This window comes from Homarus americanus, unplaced genomic scaffold (assembly GCF_018991925.1).
Source record: "Homarus americanus isolate GMGI-L3 unplaced genomic scaffold, GMGI_Hamer_2.0 scaffold23578, whole genome shotgun sequence".
Classification (NCBI taxonomy): domain Eukaryota; kingdom Metazoa; phylum Arthropoda; class Malacostraca; order Decapoda; family Nephropidae; genus Homarus; species Homarus americanus.
Window position 1 is genome coordinate 5,005,290 of NW_024733231.1, and position 18,854 is coordinate 5,024,143.

General features: G+C 37.1%; 1 protein-coding gene across 3 annotated transcripts; it reads left to right on the forward strand.

Moving 5' to 3' along the window:
* Window positions 1–1,615: 1,615 nt before the first annotated feature.
* Window positions 1,616–18,373, forward strand: LOC121869608. Of its 3 annotated transcripts, none has more exons than XM_042371074.1 (6): window positions 1,616–1,740; window positions 9,555–9,768; window positions 10,272–10,464; window positions 12,499–13,373; window positions 13,796–13,979; window positions 14,262–18,373. In XM_042371074.1, the coding sequence occupies exons 2-6, from the start codon at window positions 9,601–9,603 to the stop codon at window positions 14,435–14,437; spliced, it is 1,596 nt and encodes a 531-aa protein (XP_042227008.1). In that variant the 5' UTR covers window positions 1,616–1,740; window positions 9,555–9,600; the 3' UTR covers window positions 14,438–18,373. The 3 variants fall into 3 exon arrangements, with proteins under 3 accessions (XP_042227008.1, XP_042227006.1, XP_042227007.1); XM_042371072.1 differs by lacking the exon at window positions 1,616–1,740 and adding an exon at window positions 4,290–4,426; XM_042371073.1 differs by lacking the exon at window positions 1,616–1,740 and adding an exon at window positions 4,574–4,710.
* The last annotated feature ends 481 nt before the right edge of the window (window positions 18,374–18,854 follow it).

Sequence of the window (18,854 nt, forward strand, 5' to 3'; positions counted from 1 at the left end):
TGCCTAGCTTATACTACAGACGGGCAAGGGGAGACCTAGTTGGGGTGTATAAGCATCTCAGGGGGCACTACTCAATCGAGTGTCCTTGCTTGGAGCTGGCAGACGCTCGCCCCACAAGGGGTCACAGCTCAAGATTGAAGAAGCCGCAAGTCCAGAAAACTGTGAGGGCAAACTTTTTCGGAGTGAGGGTTGTAAACTCTTGGAACAATCTACCAGAAAGTGTTGTGACGGCACCGAGTGTGAGCTCTTTCAAGACAAGACTTGACCAACACTGGAGAGGGTTCAGGTACATTCAGGAGCCGGTGCATGCCCAGTACTTGCCAACAGTGTGTAACGGAGACGTGACCGATCACCCGAGCTGCTAACGAGCTGATCTTTTGGTGAAAAGGATAAAAGAAAAGGAAAAGTAAACAGAGACGTGTCCGATCGCCCAAGCAGCTAACGAGCCAATACCCTTCCAGTTTGATTTTCAGCCTTTCGTGGGGGTACACTGTCGAAAGCCTTGGCAAAATCTAGGTAAGTATTGTGGATATTACCATCCCGTTCCAGAATATGGGTCCAAATATCCAATACCTTGAGCAATTGTGTTAAGCAGGAGCACCACGGCATAAAACCGTGTTGGCAATCCTTTACAAGGTTGTTTCTTAGTAGATGTTCCATCGAGGCATCTCTGATAATACTGTCAAGTACTTTACATATTCTGCTGGTCAGGCTCACTGGTCTATAGTTGTTAGTGGAGTGACGATCACCCTTCTTGAAGATAGGACTCACATAAGCCACTTTCCATTCACTGGGGACCTCTTATATATTTATTTATTCACGAACAATGATGTTCCTTAAATAAAAGAAGGGGCAATAAGGGACTTAGGTGGTTGATGAATATTAGTTAAGAAAACATCAAAAGCAAGCGGGCAGGTTGACCTAATCTTCTTGATATAAACAAAAAGTAGAAAGTAGTAATAAAAAGACTAAGTTTCAGCTTTCAGTCTTGAAAATATATATAATACAGGGTGGATAAGGCCGAAATACATTACATGTTTGTATGTTCTGATAAGAATCACACTATCTCAGAGCGTTCTGCCGGGAGTGCCACACGATATGTTGGGCAAACACTTTTTTTTACCTAGACTACACTTTTAACTGCTACAGGCTAACGAGCCGATGAGTGGTTAAGAGGATAAAAGTAAAAATAGTACGGGCGGAAGGATTCTGAAACACATGACAGAAAATGGGCGTCTCGGGATACTGAACCAGCGAGAAAACGAACGTCTCAGATGGGGGACGCAATAAAGAAGTTATAGCTACATGTTTTATGAGATATGGAGCGTAATATGAATCATCACACAACTGACAAATAAAAACTGAATTTGCAGTCAGACAGTGTGGCCAAGACGCGTTAATCATTGATTTGCCGGTCACACACTTATCAGTAAGTTCACACAAGTTACTTCAATAATCTAACTTTAAACCAAACAATCGCAACTGTGCAGTTGTGACTTACTGAAACTGTGCTGCAACTGCACTTTGAAATGTAACAACCGTGACATCACTTAATTTAACATATTTACGTAATGCAATCTAAGCGGCTAACGAGCCGATCAGTGGTGAAAATCGGAGGAAAATAAACGTAACAGAGACACAGGTCACCACGTTAATCCCCTGACCCCAACCAAACACTGCTTTCCCTTGCATCCTTGAGAACTTGTGGATTTACTTCACTGGACGACTTCAGACTTTAAGGTAAGAAACTGTGGGGTACATTTGTTTATAACAATCAAACTAATTATGTAAAAGGCAATATATATAAATGTACATTTCTAGAAGTCTGGAAAACTACTACAAATCTACCACAACTTGTTATTTCATTTGAAGAGATGTGTTGTCATTTATGTGACATTCCATTGACAGGCTTAGCTCGCCAAAGCCAACTGTGGAAGCTTGCTCATGCCCTGCCCCATACCCCCCCCCCCCCCCCCGGCTGGGTGTGGGTGGTGGCTGTGTTCGACGTGCGCCGCCTCAACAAGATGACCTCATTATTATTATCGTTGTTTATTCTGTTTCTCATCTGTTTCTTAATCCGTTGTTCCTACTTCTTTTTTCATCTGTTTATGTTTTATCTTGTTGACGTAATAAGTATGGATACGGAGACGTGTGAGTTGTATATTTTTCTCACTAACATACAGCCGCCTTCATCTTAATAATTAAACACTGTAATTAATCTTAATATTATAATTATTATGTGGAAGTATTACTCGCTGTATCTCCTGTCATGTTAAAGAAGGATCTTAAGCACACAACATGTCGTTTTTAACCGTACTGTACAAGGAAGTGCGCGTCAGGCAACCTTGCATATTGAAGGTAATGGAAGATGCAAGAATGGATTTAAAAGCTTCATTGTAGCTAAAACACTTAAGTAATATCCAAAGTTAGTATCTAGACAGTAATGAAACACGTTCAACTAATATCAGTTCAGAGACAAAATTAACTCAGACATGGTGATAAGAATAAAGTAAAGAAAGGTAAAATAAAGTGTCCCAGTCTGCTCAACTGAGGCGAGTTGATGGCAAGGATGACGTCAAGTGTAAAAAAAAACTAAATTTTTTACTTAAACCAACAATGAAGATCTAGATGACGTGTAATTTAGTAATTCCGTAGCACACCGGAGATCACGCGTAGGGAGGAGGCTAACACAATGTAGACTCATGTCTGCTTTTTACTTTTATCCTCTTCGCCACTGATCGGCTCGTTAGCCGCTTGGGCGATCGGTCACGTCTCTGATTACTTTTCCTTTTATTATCATATTCTATAGACAATTACTAATTCTTATGGTAGCTTCTTATGGAGGGGGTTCATGTTAGTGTGCTGCGTCAGGATTCCACTTGTTCCGCTCTTATAGAACCTCATATGTTATTACCCTACCTGACAGTGATATATTCTAATAAAAGTCTGTGTGGTGGCAGGCTACCGTTGTAGGTTTACTAAGTGTTATAATAAGAATGACATGGTTTCCCAGACTGATCCATGGTTTAGAATATCACTACAACAAAATATAATTGAGATAAAATAAGGACATAGAATTCAGAAAATTCAATAAAATCTGAGACAAGAAATGAAGTAAAAAAAAGAATATTGGCTTAGAAAATGTAAGCAAAGAAATTTAAAATAGATACTTATATATAAAAGGACTGAGAATAGAATATAAGTATAAGGATATTGAAGAATAAAAAGAATAAGTATATGAAATAGTATGAAGAGGAAAACAGGACTCTTACAAATTGGTGACTTAGAAAATATAAGCAAGAATATAAGTATATAAATATATTGAAGAATAAAAAGAATAAGTATATGGAATAGTAGGAAGTAAGAAAAGCGGCCCCTTACAACAGAACCCCCTATTGCATAGTTAATAATAGAACATCATTTTGGCACTAACCTGCAATTTGCTAAGCTCTCCGATAATCAAAACACTTATTAAGGATGAAAATAATATATATATATATATATATATATATATATATATATATATATATATATATATATATATATATATATATATATATATATATATATTTATTTATTTATTTATTTATTTATATATATACATATATATATGATCGATAGTTGTCTATAGGAGCTCTTTATGCATACATTGAGACTATCTAGACGTGTAGGGTTAAAACTTGGCCAATAAAGTTAAGCTAAAGTAATGATGGTCAATGGAATGATGTCGCAAAAGATGGTTAATGTTAAAAATAAACTTTAACCATATATCTGGCAGCCAACACGATAAAGCTAACCAAATTAGAACTAACCTAGGATATTTAAGTTTTATTAGAGTGGCAATTATTCACTTATACCAAAAATAAATAAATATATGGGTTTAGCTGTGTTATAACAACATTAATAGTAAATAAAACTAGCGAACAGCAGACAGATGGCGTGGCGTTCGTCTCCTCCTGAAGTGCGAAAAATATTTAAACTAGTTGAAAGATCTTTATTTGACCTCAATATTTATGGTGACATATTTCCTATTTTCGTATACAATTTAAAGTTTCCTATTAAACTTTTATTTTATTGTGATATAAAATAAGAAAATAATATTGAAAACAAATATGAACTGCTGTTTATATGTGTTTAACATTAATCAATATATTTCCACAATATAAAGCTCTGACTTTATTTTTTACACTTTAGATTATAGATACATATACAATCAATGGATATATCACCCACGATTATGTATTACAGTTAAATATAACAGAGCGTTTAATTTAACTAGTTTTCGTAATTCAGGACGAGCTGGACCCATAAGTTGTCAACAAATAAAGTGACAGTAAGGAGACCAGCGAGGTGGTCTGCTCCTCTCCCTCCTGTCTTACCCTCTCAAGTATATCCCAATACCTGCAAACACCTCCCTATCGTCTAAGTAAGTACCTGATCTTGACCTTCGTGTGCAGGAATAATAACACACAAGATTTATATCCAGATTAGCGAATAAGAATTGTCGTTTGTAGTTGTGAAGAGTTTGTCATTATCTCAGCTGATTGTCACATAGTGCATGACGGTGACTCAGTACAACCGTGACTTAACCATTTCTCACTATCATCTACCGTCACATGACACAATGCCACGTAGTAATAGTCTAATACTCACTCAAGTAAATGTTGGAAAAATAGAACACCACAAATTATCTGGATTATCTCACGTATGGTAAATTAACTTTTGTTGTTTATGTAAATTTATTGTATTTATTTTAACTGATTTTGTAGTTTATGTAACAATGTGAATTTGATGTATTGCTGATATAAGTAGAACAAGCATTAAGTACCTTTGTAGAAATTGGCTTTTATTTTTTTTTCGGTGTAAGTTGTATGATGAAAATAACTCGGTAAATTTCTATATATTTCTTGATATCTTTGACATGACAGGAATTATACAGGATTTGTGTGTTGCTGGCAGTGTAAAGTTGTGTTGAGTTGGTGTCAGCCCAGAGTTGTTTAGTTACCGTCAGCCTGTGGTTTTGTCAGCTACTGTCAGCCCAAAGTTGTGTTTAGTTACTGTCAGCCGAGAAATCATTGCGAGACTCATTTAGTATGTTCAATTCTACTGAGAATGTTTGCAAAATAAAAAGTCGCTAAATAAAAGTAGAGTAATCTCCCTGTTAGCCAGAATCTCCGGTCCCTGGATTTCTTCAATAGCTGGTAAGAATTTTGAACCTTCTGGAAAATTCTGGGAAACTCCAATCTGGGCATGGGAACAAATTTTCCAGGAGTTGCAAGAGATTGTATTATGCTCTGATGCATCCCCACCTACCAGGCTCGTTCATGGGTGGGCGAGCTGCTTGAGTAACTTAGGCTGTAGGCTCACGCGTTTAGTTCAAGTTCTGCAGCCATTGTATAAGGTTGTTCCTCACTCGCTATTTTTTATGTTGTGCAGTGATGTACTGTACATTGCTGTATCAGTTATTACATACTGTATTGTACATTCAGTGAGTGTAAAATTATTGTAATGTACTGTATTTACAATACTGTACATAGCAGAGTGGACAGTGTCTCCCTACTGTAGGCTAGTGTGTATAGGTGTATGTATTTTATACTGTAGCATATAGTGCATATACAATACAATCCCTCCTTCATGGAGGGAGGAGGAGTGACAGAAAGCAACACCTGCTACAGTAGATGGTACAGGACAAAGGCAGGCCATCTTGTATCATTGTATCACCATTTGGCTTGCCTGCATCACAAGCTCAAGACAACAGCATCTGCTAGGGAGTACAGTATATAGTGTACAGTATACAGTACTGTAGTATATTTCGTTTATTTACAGTGTATTGTACATATACAGTGGTGTTTGCTTAAATAAATACAGCTCTCTGTCTGTCTGTGAGAGATGCGTTGTTCAGATTCTCGGAAAACATTCCCTAATATTCGGAAACATTCTGGGGATATGTGATGGTGTCTGTCTGTGTGGGATGTTTAGTTTAGACTCGGGGAAAACTTAACCCAGTACCTGGAAAAATTCTGGGAATGTGAGATTTTTTCTGGGGATGAGAAATTTGCCTCAATACCCGGAAATCTCTCATTCCCGGAAGAGGTCTTAACTAATTATTCTGGCTAATGGGGATATCAGTGTTCAGTACATGTAATTGAAAACAAAGTAAGGGTAAAGGACTGAAGGCCCCAAAATTCACCGATCAAAGCTTTAAATGTTACTTCCCATTTTGTACAGTACAGTGTTCTGATACAACGTGGGAAAATAAAGAGAACTTTACAAAAACAAAAAAGTTGCACACAAATAAAATCACATCCATACCGCTTCCAACAGCCCCAGCAGTGCACTGAATTTGGTGGAGACAAAAGTTACTGTGTGTGTGCGTGCCATTCAAACACACCCACACTGTACTCCTCAGGTGACTCCCAGGTTAATTACCCCAGAAGCATCTGTATTAGCCCTCAACCACAGTATTTATTACCATCAGCTAACTCTTAACATGTTTCCCAGGGATTCATAAGGGTTCCATTCTCTGGCAATGCGAGATATTACCTTGTGGAAGGTGACTTAAGGGTAGGAAACGTGAATATTAGACTCCCCGCTGTGAGTTGAGGCTCCACCCTTGACCATGTATTATCTAGTCATGACGATTGTGTGTCAGTTGTCCATTGTTTGTTCAGGGTGGTGGAGAGGTCCCTGCCTATATTGTACCCAGCAAATATTAGGAATCTAAATGTTGGTCTTAACTCAAGTCATTTTTACAATTTAGAATGAAATACAGTATTGCCATGTCCTGTGTGTTATCCTTGGCAGCTTCTGTGGTGTGTAGTTGAAAATATTGTAGAGCAGTGACACTCTTCAGTTCCTCAGTCATCTGGTAGAACTTTTTTACCACAATCTCCCAGAGAGAATTGTTGCTCGTGCTGAGGTCAGTGCTCCTTGTAGGTTATATCAATGTGCTGGAGATGTCACAGACCTGTGAGTGATCCACCTCCTTGGGACTGCCTCACTCTAAAAGACTCTTAACAGCTAGTGTATAGTGAGTCAGTGCTTGGTCTTGGTGCAGCCATACACCATATCTTACACAAAAGTTCATCAGGAGTTGGTATGAGCCACTTCTACAACATGTGCAGATAAGAAGCTTGATTGACTTTACCATAAAAAAAAAGCATAGATTAACCACACACTGAACATTTAATGCTGCTCTCATCTCAACAGGAGGCATGTTGTGTTCATTTTTTCAGCATGAGGAGGATTTTGTTTTGGTCAAATGAAGATGTTTTCATTGCTGAAAAATTTGCCCTCGGGAAGGAATTGTTATGAAAATACAGAACATTTCTTTGTAACATTGTTTCTTATGATGCTTGGATCATTGCCTCTATGCTTTTAAATGTTGCTCCTTTCTTTTGAGTAGAAGTAGATTACATGTGATAGATACATTATACACAAATCATGGACAGACTGGAATACATAGCTATAGATATTCATGTCCTGTACAACGAATGTATATTTATTTTTATGCAATACCTATTATTTTACCAATTCAGGTACTGGTATACTGTACTGTACACTATTGTAAATTATTATGTAATGAAATGTGGGTTGTGGGTTGAATGGGTCCACTCTTATTGAACCACAATGCAAACTAACCATTGTCTCCGTTAGGTCCAGGACCCATTAATTTTATGCCCCATATCCAGTAGTCAGGCTGTGGCCTATAAGGATTAGGGGGCCAGTTCACCAGTAACCTAGAACGTGACAGTGGGAACCCTGGATTGATTTCACGGTACAGTACGTAGTTGTGCTTATCTTATATTACCTGATTTAATCCATACCATTGGACCTTATCTGAAGTGTGTATTATGTCAGCTTTCATCAACAAACACACAATATACCGAGTCACTACTGTATACATTTTAGAATAATTTACCAAACAGTGAGAGAAAACATTAGAGTGAATATAATCGTCTCATTAGTTAATATAAATAACTAGTACACGTGTTGCATTGTTTAGAACAAGAGGATATAGAGGATGTGTGTGACTACTTATCGCTGTTTGCAATTTGTGAATCTTTGTATAGTACAGTTGTAGATTTTCCTGTTCATTTTTCTGAGTATTATTTTCTTTATACTTTTATGTGGAATTTCATAGCCATTCATCGCCTCAGCCTTTTATTATGCAAGTTTGGTAAATGGCAATTGACTTTGTGGTGTTTATGCTACTTGACATGATTGTTGTGTGTGTCATAACACCGAGCTACTGTACTTTGTGTCTAAGTGTCGCCTGTTGTTAGGCAATATACTATAGCTTGTGTTGTGGGGCTTCTGTGTGCCCTCACCATTGTATATTATTTCTATAACTTTTTTTATTGTAATTTTAATGTTTGTTTTTATTTATTCCTTTGTTCATTAAAATGTGCTAACTATGTCAGTTTATAAATTAATAGTGCTTAGAAATAACTATAGTTCCTGATTTTGCAAAATATTGATTCGTTTTGATGTATAACAATAACATAGGTGTGTTCCTTCTTACAGTTAGGGAATACCTGTACAGTTTGTGTGGGTTTGCCTGCACTAACGTGTACTGTACTGCGTGACAGTGAGAGGTAATCGGTAAGAGGATGTTTTTTACCAGATACAGACAGTACATGATTATGCTACTGATAAAGAAATGGTCCACACATTTCTTGAAATTCATTTGCATATGTGACATTTAATTGCCTTGTATGTGATGCATTTATCTGTGTTTTGATTTTCCCTGAACAATTGTTTCATTTCAGGCAAACTTGGTGTGAATTTTTCTCACACAGGTTATTAAGATACTATCATTTTGTGATCTACCTAAGAGCAGTTTGGTTTCTGAAGCATCCAGGCAGAAACCTACCTTTGGCATGGTGGTTGGTTTCTGCAGAACCACTAAGCTAATTGGGGTAAAAGTTGGCACATATATATGAAAGCACCTGACGATAGCTCTCTTGGATCACATGAAGATTAGCCCCCGCTACTTGTTTTACCTGATGATTAAATATGTTAAGGCTACCGGGGGAGTTGAGTTAAGTATTGGGGTACTGCTTTCGTGTGGGGAAGTAAGTCAAGGAGCTTTGATTAGTCACAGCGCTCTATTGTAGATAGCAGATACTGTAACACAAACCTAATGTTACTAAACTTAACCTAACCAAACCTAACTTAATGTAACATAACCTAATCTAATGTTACTAGTACAGGTAAACTTAACCTAACTCAAGTTTTGTTAAGTTAGGTTGGTTTATGTAAAAGGACAAGACAACACCAGTAAAAAATTAAGTATTGACAACCCAACGCACAGTTCAACACTCCCTCCTGGCTGACTATCTACAACTTAAAAGGTTAAACCAACTTACAGACTGTCCATGAGAAGATTAAAATAAAATGAACAATATATCACCTACTGGGTGGATTATGGCGGTCACACTGTATACCAGAATTATCTATACATTGCTAGACATTGATTTTTTTCAGAGTACTTAACACTTTACCTTTTTTTAACTTGAGTATTTTGCATCATTAATTTGTGTTGTTTTCAGATGAGTTGAGTGGTAATGCAGCGGTGATAGTAAGGACTGGAAAGTGATGCTGGGGGGAGGTGGTGGTTGTGGAGGGCCTGTGTCGTGGTGGTGTAGTGAAGCCTGGAGGTGCTCCCCCAAAGTGGCTCCTGACATAACGTGTGCAGCCACAACAGCCACTCAGATGGCTGACTGTGACCAATGCAATGCCAAGTTCTCTCTCCTCAAGAGGCGGGTGAGTGGAGTATTGTCTGTGTTATTAGTATTGATGATATTCCTGAAAGGTGATTGACTCTCTCCTATACACAGGACACGTCAAGTTAATGTACTGAATTGCTGGCAAATGTTTGATGACGAATGGAAGTGAATGCTGGAGATAATGTGTCATGGGTCAACCTTCATAGACTGAAGAAGAAGCTTTAGTCATTCTAACCAGATGTGATTATGAAAGTAGAATGTTAGTGTGATGTAATACAGTGTTTGATATACTGTATATAATGTTTGTAAGCATGAGGTTCAGTGTTAGGTGTCAGGCAGTGTGAAGAAATCAAAACACTTTGAGCCCTGAATACACTGATCAGGTGTAGCTTGCCAAATGCCCATTTACCTGTGTGTGAAATGCCTGTAAATACACCTGTCAGGATTCCGAGTTCTCATTTCCTAACTCCTAGGACCACCTTACTAGTGATCATACTACTACAGTATTTCCTCATAACCTCCTAATATTTTTCTTTTCAGAGAATCTGTAGTGGTTGCGGGCTGGTGTTCTGCGGGGCGTGTATAAAGCGTGGTATGTGTGGAACTCGCAAGTGCAACAAGTGTATAGTGTTGACCCAGTGGCCTTTAGATGTATCTGAAGTGACAGCGCTGCGAGTGAAGGACCTCAGGCATTTCTTACACTCACGGCATATTAACACCACAGCTTGTACAGGTTGGGAAACATGGTGTACTATATCAAGTGTGTGTGTGTGTGTGTATCTCTCTCGTTATGCTGTTCAAAATATATGCTACCGTATAGTATATTTTGCATACCGTAGCTGAAATTTTTTTGGATCTGGTCAATATTTTTTAAGATACTTTTGCAATCATGAAATTAAAACACCCACAATATATCTTTTAAATAATAAGATCATTCACAACTGTACTTAATGGTGTGCAAGACTAATGTTAATGTGGTTTTAACTTAGAGGAAATAAGATTGTGAATGATACTTAGTTATAACAATTTTGATTTGGTAACATGGGAAATCATTGAGAGTTTATAATTCAGTGTTCCATTAATGATCTCTTGTGGTTATTAATGCTATACTCTGTTGTGCTAATGAAAGTTAATGACCTTGTTGTTTTGTAAATAGTTGTGGTAGATATTAATGCAGGTTTACAATTGGATAGGCATGTATATTAAACTATGCAGGTATACAGTTCAGCGTGAATATAGACAGTGTAGGTACAGTATAGGGTTCATGTAGTTCGTGGGAGGGATTATAGAATTTCCTGTGGGCACAAACAGTGCTGGTTCGTATATAAATGGTAAACAGTAAGACAACTTGACCAAGGTGTCCGCTGTGTATTTCCAGGAGGGTCCGTGCTTTAACCTTACTCTTGACCTCTAAACTTTCTGTAGCTTGATAATAAAATCTTAGAATATAACTAAAATTACTGTATATAAAAGAGTAATATTGTACCTTTAAATATGGGAAAATCTGTGCCAACATGTGAACAGGATATTGATAAGGCTTTGTACAGGAAATTGCATCCTGTTGGGTTGACACAGTTTAGATAAAATGATAAGTTGTAAATTTCACACATGAATGTTTTTAAGGTTTAGAAATGGCCAATACCTCACCACAATGATGTCTTCATAGATGCTCCCATATACTGACGCTACACTGTAAACCCAAAACTAGGTGACACGGGTTATTTTAAATTACCAGCACAGTATTTTCCCATTTTGATTTTTTTGTCAGGTGTGTTTGATAAATAATTGTGATTATTTTGATACACACTGGCTCATTATTACACAGCATTGGCAATATATTTGTGCCATAGCAAGTACCATGATATAATACCCTTGGAACTGATCAATAGGGAGGAGCCATATTTATTGCTTTGCTGTTTTGTCTTATGTTTTCATAATTTATTTTACAGTAAAGTATTAAAGTTAGTTAAAAACATTCAGTAGTGTGGTGAAACATTCAGTAGTGTCATTACAGTACAGTAAGCATTGTGTAATCTCAAAACAAATGTCAGGGTGATATTTTGTGCTGTGGTTGTTACATTATCCTCCCTTTGAGCGTGGAAACCCATCCTCAACATTCGCTCCTCGGAACTCGACCCCACATAAATGACCACAACTTGTACCTGATCTATTGAGTTATGCTGTACAATAAAGTGATGGAGAGTTCATTTATTAATATTAGATGTCTATAAACACATTAATCCTATTGTACTTTAGTGTGTAGTTTAGATAGAAAATATAAGGCTGTAGTTAGGCAAAGTTTACACATTCTGATATAATTGTTTGTCCCAGGGTGCATAGGTCATAACATACCTGCAGGTGGAGAGGAGCGACAGACTTTTGCTGTGCTGGAGTTTTCATTGTTCAGGACCGTGCAGTACAATGATTAGTACAGTACAGTGATATATTACTGTATTATAATTATTTCAGACTTGGGATTATAAAAAGATTGTATATGTGTGTCCTACCTTGTTACTTCCAGCCAGCCACCACATGTTATATACTACTCACTTCATTGACACAGAATCTTGACTCTTTGTAATATTCTCACAGACAATAATAAAGATCATCAACTCCCATTTTGAAGTGATTTATTTAATTTTTGGGATTTTTCCTTGTGTTGAATTCAGTAATTTCTTTGGAATACTCCCATTATCAGGGATGGTTATTTAGTGATTTTGTCATGTCACAATGCTTGGATTTTTCATGGCTTCTGTTACTTTTGCAGAGAAACGTGACTTGATCGAGTTGGTGACGCGTCATGTAAGTTACCAGCACCGAGGGACGGGCGCCACCAGCAGATGGAGCGTGCCAGTGAACGGGGATAACGGTACTACAAATTCACGAGTACAAACAAACCATAAGCCTCCTGCACCGCCCCGCCCCAACAACACCACCAGAGATGATGGTATCCGAGTGAGGCCCAGCAGTGCGTCTCCCTCAGACTCGAGGAATATGGGTAGCATACGGGTAAGACCAATGGATGGCGTGAGAGTGAGGCCGGTTCGCTCGCTCTCTCCAGATTCTAATGATTATGATCCGGAGGTCGACTTCGGGATCAGGGTTTTTGCAACAGAAAGACAAACAAACCACCAACAGAGGGCCAATAGCACTTCCCCCATCAGTGCAGAGGGTTGTTCAGGAAGTGTAGAGGACCACTGTTCACACTGCCCAAGTGAAGACTGTACAACTTCATGCTGTAGTCTAGATTCTTGCCATAATGGGGCATCTAGTCAACCTGTAACATGCCCCCTTAATGTTGATACATCAAGTCAAGAAAGCTTTGAGGATATTATTGCACCTTGTGAAGGCCACCTCCCAGATACCTCAAATACAGAGAGATCCAGAGATTGGATAATTATCAATGCTCAAGTGGAACCCCAGCAAGTCAGTGAGACAGGATCATCACATGACACCAATCACACCCACAACAGCTCTGCCAGTTATGATGCTGGGGAGGCAGCTACAAATTCTTCGCCTGACACTGAACCGTCAGCACCGCCACAGGAGGAGGAGCCCCCACCCGTCACTGCCACGTCGTCCTCCTCGGCCTCTTCCTCCACACCACCTTCGGCAACATCCTCACCAGAACCAAACAAATGTGTAAGTAATGGCATCTTATAAGGTGTATTTCCATGCTAGTGTACTGAACATAAAAGGACTACACAAGCAGTTACAAGTTCATTACTGTACTGTACTGGGTGAGTCAAAATGAGAATGAGGGTAGGATACCTGTGTGTGTGTGTGTGTGTGTGTGTGTGTGTGTGTGTGTGTGTGCTGCTGCTTGGTACACTGCTCTGCTTTTAGTCTGGGTTGATAGGGATGGTACTGTATTATTATATTCTTGTATTAGCTTACTGAAAAGAAGCAATGGCAAGTGACAGTGGGAGGTTTGAAGGTGTGTGATTGAAAATGTGTTGAAGGGAAGAAATTTGGGTATCATGAAGGGTAAAGAGAAATGAGGTGGAAACAAATGAAGTAGTAAAGAGATTGAAAGTCTGAAGATTAAAATTTTTTATCTCCAGTTTGTTCCTGGCATTATACCTCTCGGGGATCTCAAGTCTGAAGAAGATATTCGCCGTTTGAGTGTCCGCCAGTGCAAGGAGCTGCTGGCCTTGCATAGAGTCAACTATTCTGGAGTGAGGGAAAAGTCGGAGCTCCTAAAGAAGATCGAGATGCTCTGGAAAGATTATCAGAACTCTCGGCAAGGTTAGTGTATCATGAGGGATAGATCTTGACATTTGACACACATCTCTGTGGTCTTGAGGTGTTTTTGTGTGTTTTTTAATGAATATGTACAAATTTCACTGTTTCTGATACTTATTTTTAATGTTGCATCAGGTTTTTTCAAAGTTAATAGGGTGATATCCCATATAGAACGCATCCACCCACTGTCCACAATCCACAAAGTAAATTCCCTCATACTCAAACAATTTATAATTTATACTTGTCCGTTCCCTTTTCAATTAATATGCGTATTTTTTTTTCCAGATGTGGAAGCCTTACCTGAAGAACTAGTGTGTAAAATTTGCATGGATAGGGCAATTGATTGTGTGTTGCTAGAATGTGGACACATGGTAGCTTGTACACAGTGTGGTAAGCAGATGGCTGAATGCCCAGTTTGTCGCCAGTATGTTGTTCGTGTTGTCCATACTTTCAGGGCTTGAGTGCAGTAAGTGGCATTTTCTATTGGACCTCTTATTGGGGCCTTAGTATTTCTGATACTAATTTTTATAAGCTTTAGGATTCCACATTGTAAGATAATTTTTTATCTAGTGGACAGTGAACTTGGGTAGCTGTATGTTAATTACTGCATTTTACATACCTACTTCAATATATGAAACTTGATTAAGATGCACCGTGTAGGAGTTTTGTATGGAGGACAGAGTAAGGCTAGAATATGTTATCTTCAACCTTCTTAGTACAGGGTAGTCATATGAAGGCTGACCAGAACTGATTTTTTAAATTTCTTCTAATAAAGTTGTTTTTTAAACTTTGTTGCAGTAAAGTTCTTATGTAAACTTTTTGCAGAATAATCGAGGGAGTTCTAGATTAGATATTGGAAAGTGAATGAGTCATGCTGTGGGAATGTACGTCCTTTATTAGTGACCGATTTCACTGTGAAGTGAGACTGGTGCAGTTAAACGGTTAGTGAAGACCTTGGATACATATTCTCTGGTGAACGGTTACCATGTAGGTTTAAATGGTTTTATTACAAGTAACCTGCCTTTTATTTGCATTTTGAAGACTGACTTTACAAGTTAATACTCCAAAAGTTCTCATCACAGTATAGTAGTGTAGTTTATTGGATGACATTTGTTATTTGTTCATCTTAATTTTTAATTGAAAATATCTGGTAAAGAAGTACAACAGTTCATAATTGTTCATAATAAGCCAATATGAGGTTTGATGCTTTAGAGTTATTTCAGATATGATAATGATAGAATGTAAATAGACACAGTCTTAGGTGACGCACTCAAATATTTATCCTTATTTTATACTGTACATGTACATACATAAAAGACACTTGAACGTTACTGTACTGTAATTAAGAAAACATTGTGAAGGCAATATGTCTACTAATTTCACCATCACATTACACTCAAGTTGTCTTTCATAATTTCATCCATTACTTCACCAAAGGTATGATAGTGACCCAGATGCCTTGTTTCTTAAGTTTATTTCACCTATGGATCAAGTATTTGTTTAAGGTCTTATACAAAACAGCGATCCACGTCGTAGACAAACTCGCCAGACTACCAGGTACTTATTGTACAGTACTTGATGATGTCTGTAGTTGGGCATAATTTTCACTCCTTTTGATAAGCTTCCTATATTCAGATTTAATGTGGAATCCATATTATGCAAATCAGTTTACTTAAAACTTCATTTGACTTTGGTGAGGATTTAAATTTACTGTATTGCTAAGTGTTTGGCTGTACAGTGTCAGATTTTTCCTAACTTATTTTTAGTTAAGAAACTTTTATGTAAACTATTATGTTTTTTCTCTGAGGAAGTACGGTATAATTATAAGGTACAGTTTTCAATAGAATTTAGTTATTTTCAACAGGATTGTCATTTGGAAAGTAGAAATGTGATATTTTTGTCTATTTAGTGTTATGTATACACAATTTCATTCAATTTTTTTCTGAAATACAGGTAAGGTATTTCAAGAAGCATTATTTCCACACTGTGTTATACATAATACCATATAGTACAGTGAAACCTCTATAAGGATTACATGGAGAGGAAAGTCTGTTATATCAAGGGTCCGTCAGATGTGAAACTCCCATCTAATGAACTGTATAGAGATGAAAGTCCTTTATATCGAGGGTCTTTTAGATGTGTATCCCCTACCTTAGGAATTATATGTAAATGGAAGTCCTTTAACTGGAGATTTCACTGTACAGCATAGGAATAAATAATTATGGGTGATAATTTCCTACGATATAATTTTAATTCTGAAAAATGGGAAGTTTTGCATCATCAGCTTTTCTATGGAGTTTTATCTTTTACCATAGTTTAATGTATAATGAAAATAATAAACAGTCCAAATATTGTTCTCATAATCTTCTGTTACATTTAATGATGTAATACAAGATTTAAAGAGACCAGTGTATTTTGTGTGTGAATTTGTCATATGTTTATTATGTATTTCCTGTTTGTATTTTCTCTTATCAATATTGTGATGTTGTACAAATTTTATGCACCTGTAATTCTCTGAACTCTTTAGGGATGATTCCTGCCATTGTTGTGTTATGTGTGTGTAATTATATGGTTCCCTGGCCAGCCTGTCACCTGCCTGAGTTTGTATAAGGCGATTATTTTAAAACATTAAACAAAGACTTTAGTATTTATCTATTATCACAATTATGCTTAAGTTTATCATAGTTAACTCTTTATTTCATATTTGTATAATTTTTCAATGTGTTAATCTTCCCATAAGAGTTGTAGTGAATGGTTGTAATACAGTATAGTTCTTGTGTTGTGCAAAATGAGTTGGAATTTATCCCATTTGGCAGATATGTGTCTCAAAAGATATATTTAGTTTTAATATGTGGCCAGATGTTATTTTCCCAGAATAAAAGCAAGTTGGTTACACTGCCAGAAGTTGTGGTGGAAACTGAGTTACTAATTTAGCCATTCCAGGTTCAAGGTTAAATTAAAAACTAGGGGAGAAATCCATGTATTTATTCCTGTTCATAAAACACGCAAACATACGTATCATAATATATTAATGTTTATCTCTATCTTCCTCACTATGATTTATGGTAACTGTAGGAAGACTAAAGTAGGCTTTTGGACATAGGGATGATGATGAGAAATATATCAGTTACCAGGACCAGTAGTATTGGGACGGAAGTTCTCCTGACCTGACCATACCTGGCAACATTTCTTTCTACCAATTGTTTTGTGTTAGACATCATTACTATAATTTAACTGTACCAATTTACCTATAACATGGACTGTCACTAATTATCCATTCAGTTTCCACAACGGCTTTGATTAATTAATACAAGTTATAAATATTCAGCTTGGTATGGTCTGTATAGAATATTGATCATGACCAGAAATGTAACTTCATACAACTGTGGATGAGATAAGCAACTGTAGATGAATGAACATTTTCCCAGGAGTCCACATACATACATCCAGTTATTACTCCAGATCCTTAATCAGTGTGTTGAGAAGACCTATATTTGACTGTCAGGAGCATCATCACACTACTACCACCTACCTCCTTGCTGCTCCACCTTGTTAGTTACAGCATCAGTATTACTCATTAGTTTACTCCCTGGTTTAGCATAATGTTCAGTAAGGTATATAACTTATTTGTAGCTCGACGAGACAAAACAATCTGTGTATCTTTTTGGAGTGATGACTCAAATGGGTCTTGATCTTCAGTGAGTTAGGTCAGTTTAGTGTAGTATTAAGCAAAATTCACTCTGCTTGTAATATATTTTTGTAATGAACATCGAACTATTTTCATTTTACGGGAATCATTTTGTTTATAAGAATACAGTATCAGTCAGTATCAGTGTTGTCTATTATGGAATGACATTGTAGGGTAAAAAATCACACATCAGTAACTTATGAAACAAAGATTTAGTTACAAAATAATAATGTCAACTCTTCAAGGATTTTTATAATATGTTAGACTAGTTATTTTACTCTTAAAATTTGACATTATGAAAAAATCACTTTAACAACTTTCATCTGCAGGCTATAATAAAGTTAATCCTTGGAATGTGTGGGGATTAATCTGCCGTTCATGATATTGATTGTTCTTATTATGTGCTAAGTATTTCCTGTACTGTATTACCTGTGGACAGTTAGTCATATCAATGGTGTGATGAGAGACATTAGACATCATCCTCACACAACACTGTCTGGGAGAAGTTAACTTTATCAACATTTAGCTTTGTTTTTTGTGCACGTACATGATGTTGATGATGCAGTGTCCATATTATATACAAAATGAAACTACCAATCATATAGTCCTTCAGTGCAATTTGCCTTCACATTCTTATGACCAGATAGTCATGTGGGCCCTTACAGCTGTATTTGAAAATAGCATTAATAAAATGTACCAATACTTTGCATTTCCATTGTTTTCTGTATTAATATGTTAAACCTATTGTATAATATCTACAGGGTGTTGACTGGCCTCCAAATCTATGTTCCATGATTCAATTGCAGGGTAATTAGTGGCTGTAATGTCGCTTGAATTATTTTAATGATACTTTTCAATTGTGAATTGCAAGTGCACGAATGGCAAGGGTCTACTGTGTGCATATATATATATATGCTGATAACCACAAGGAAAGAAGAAAACATGAAGTTCCCAAGCGCTTTCGTGTAATTCACATCACCCTTGAAGATGTGAATTACACTAAAGGGCTTGGGAACTTCGTGTTTTCTTCTTTCCTTGTTGTTATCAGCATATATTTGGATCATGCGCACCCACAGTGATTTACTAGAGACTCCTGTACACTGCCAGAGACTCCTGTCCAAGGTGTGACTTAGGCATGTATGTGCAGATTCTGAATATATGGTCCACGATTTGATTGCGGAGTAATTAGT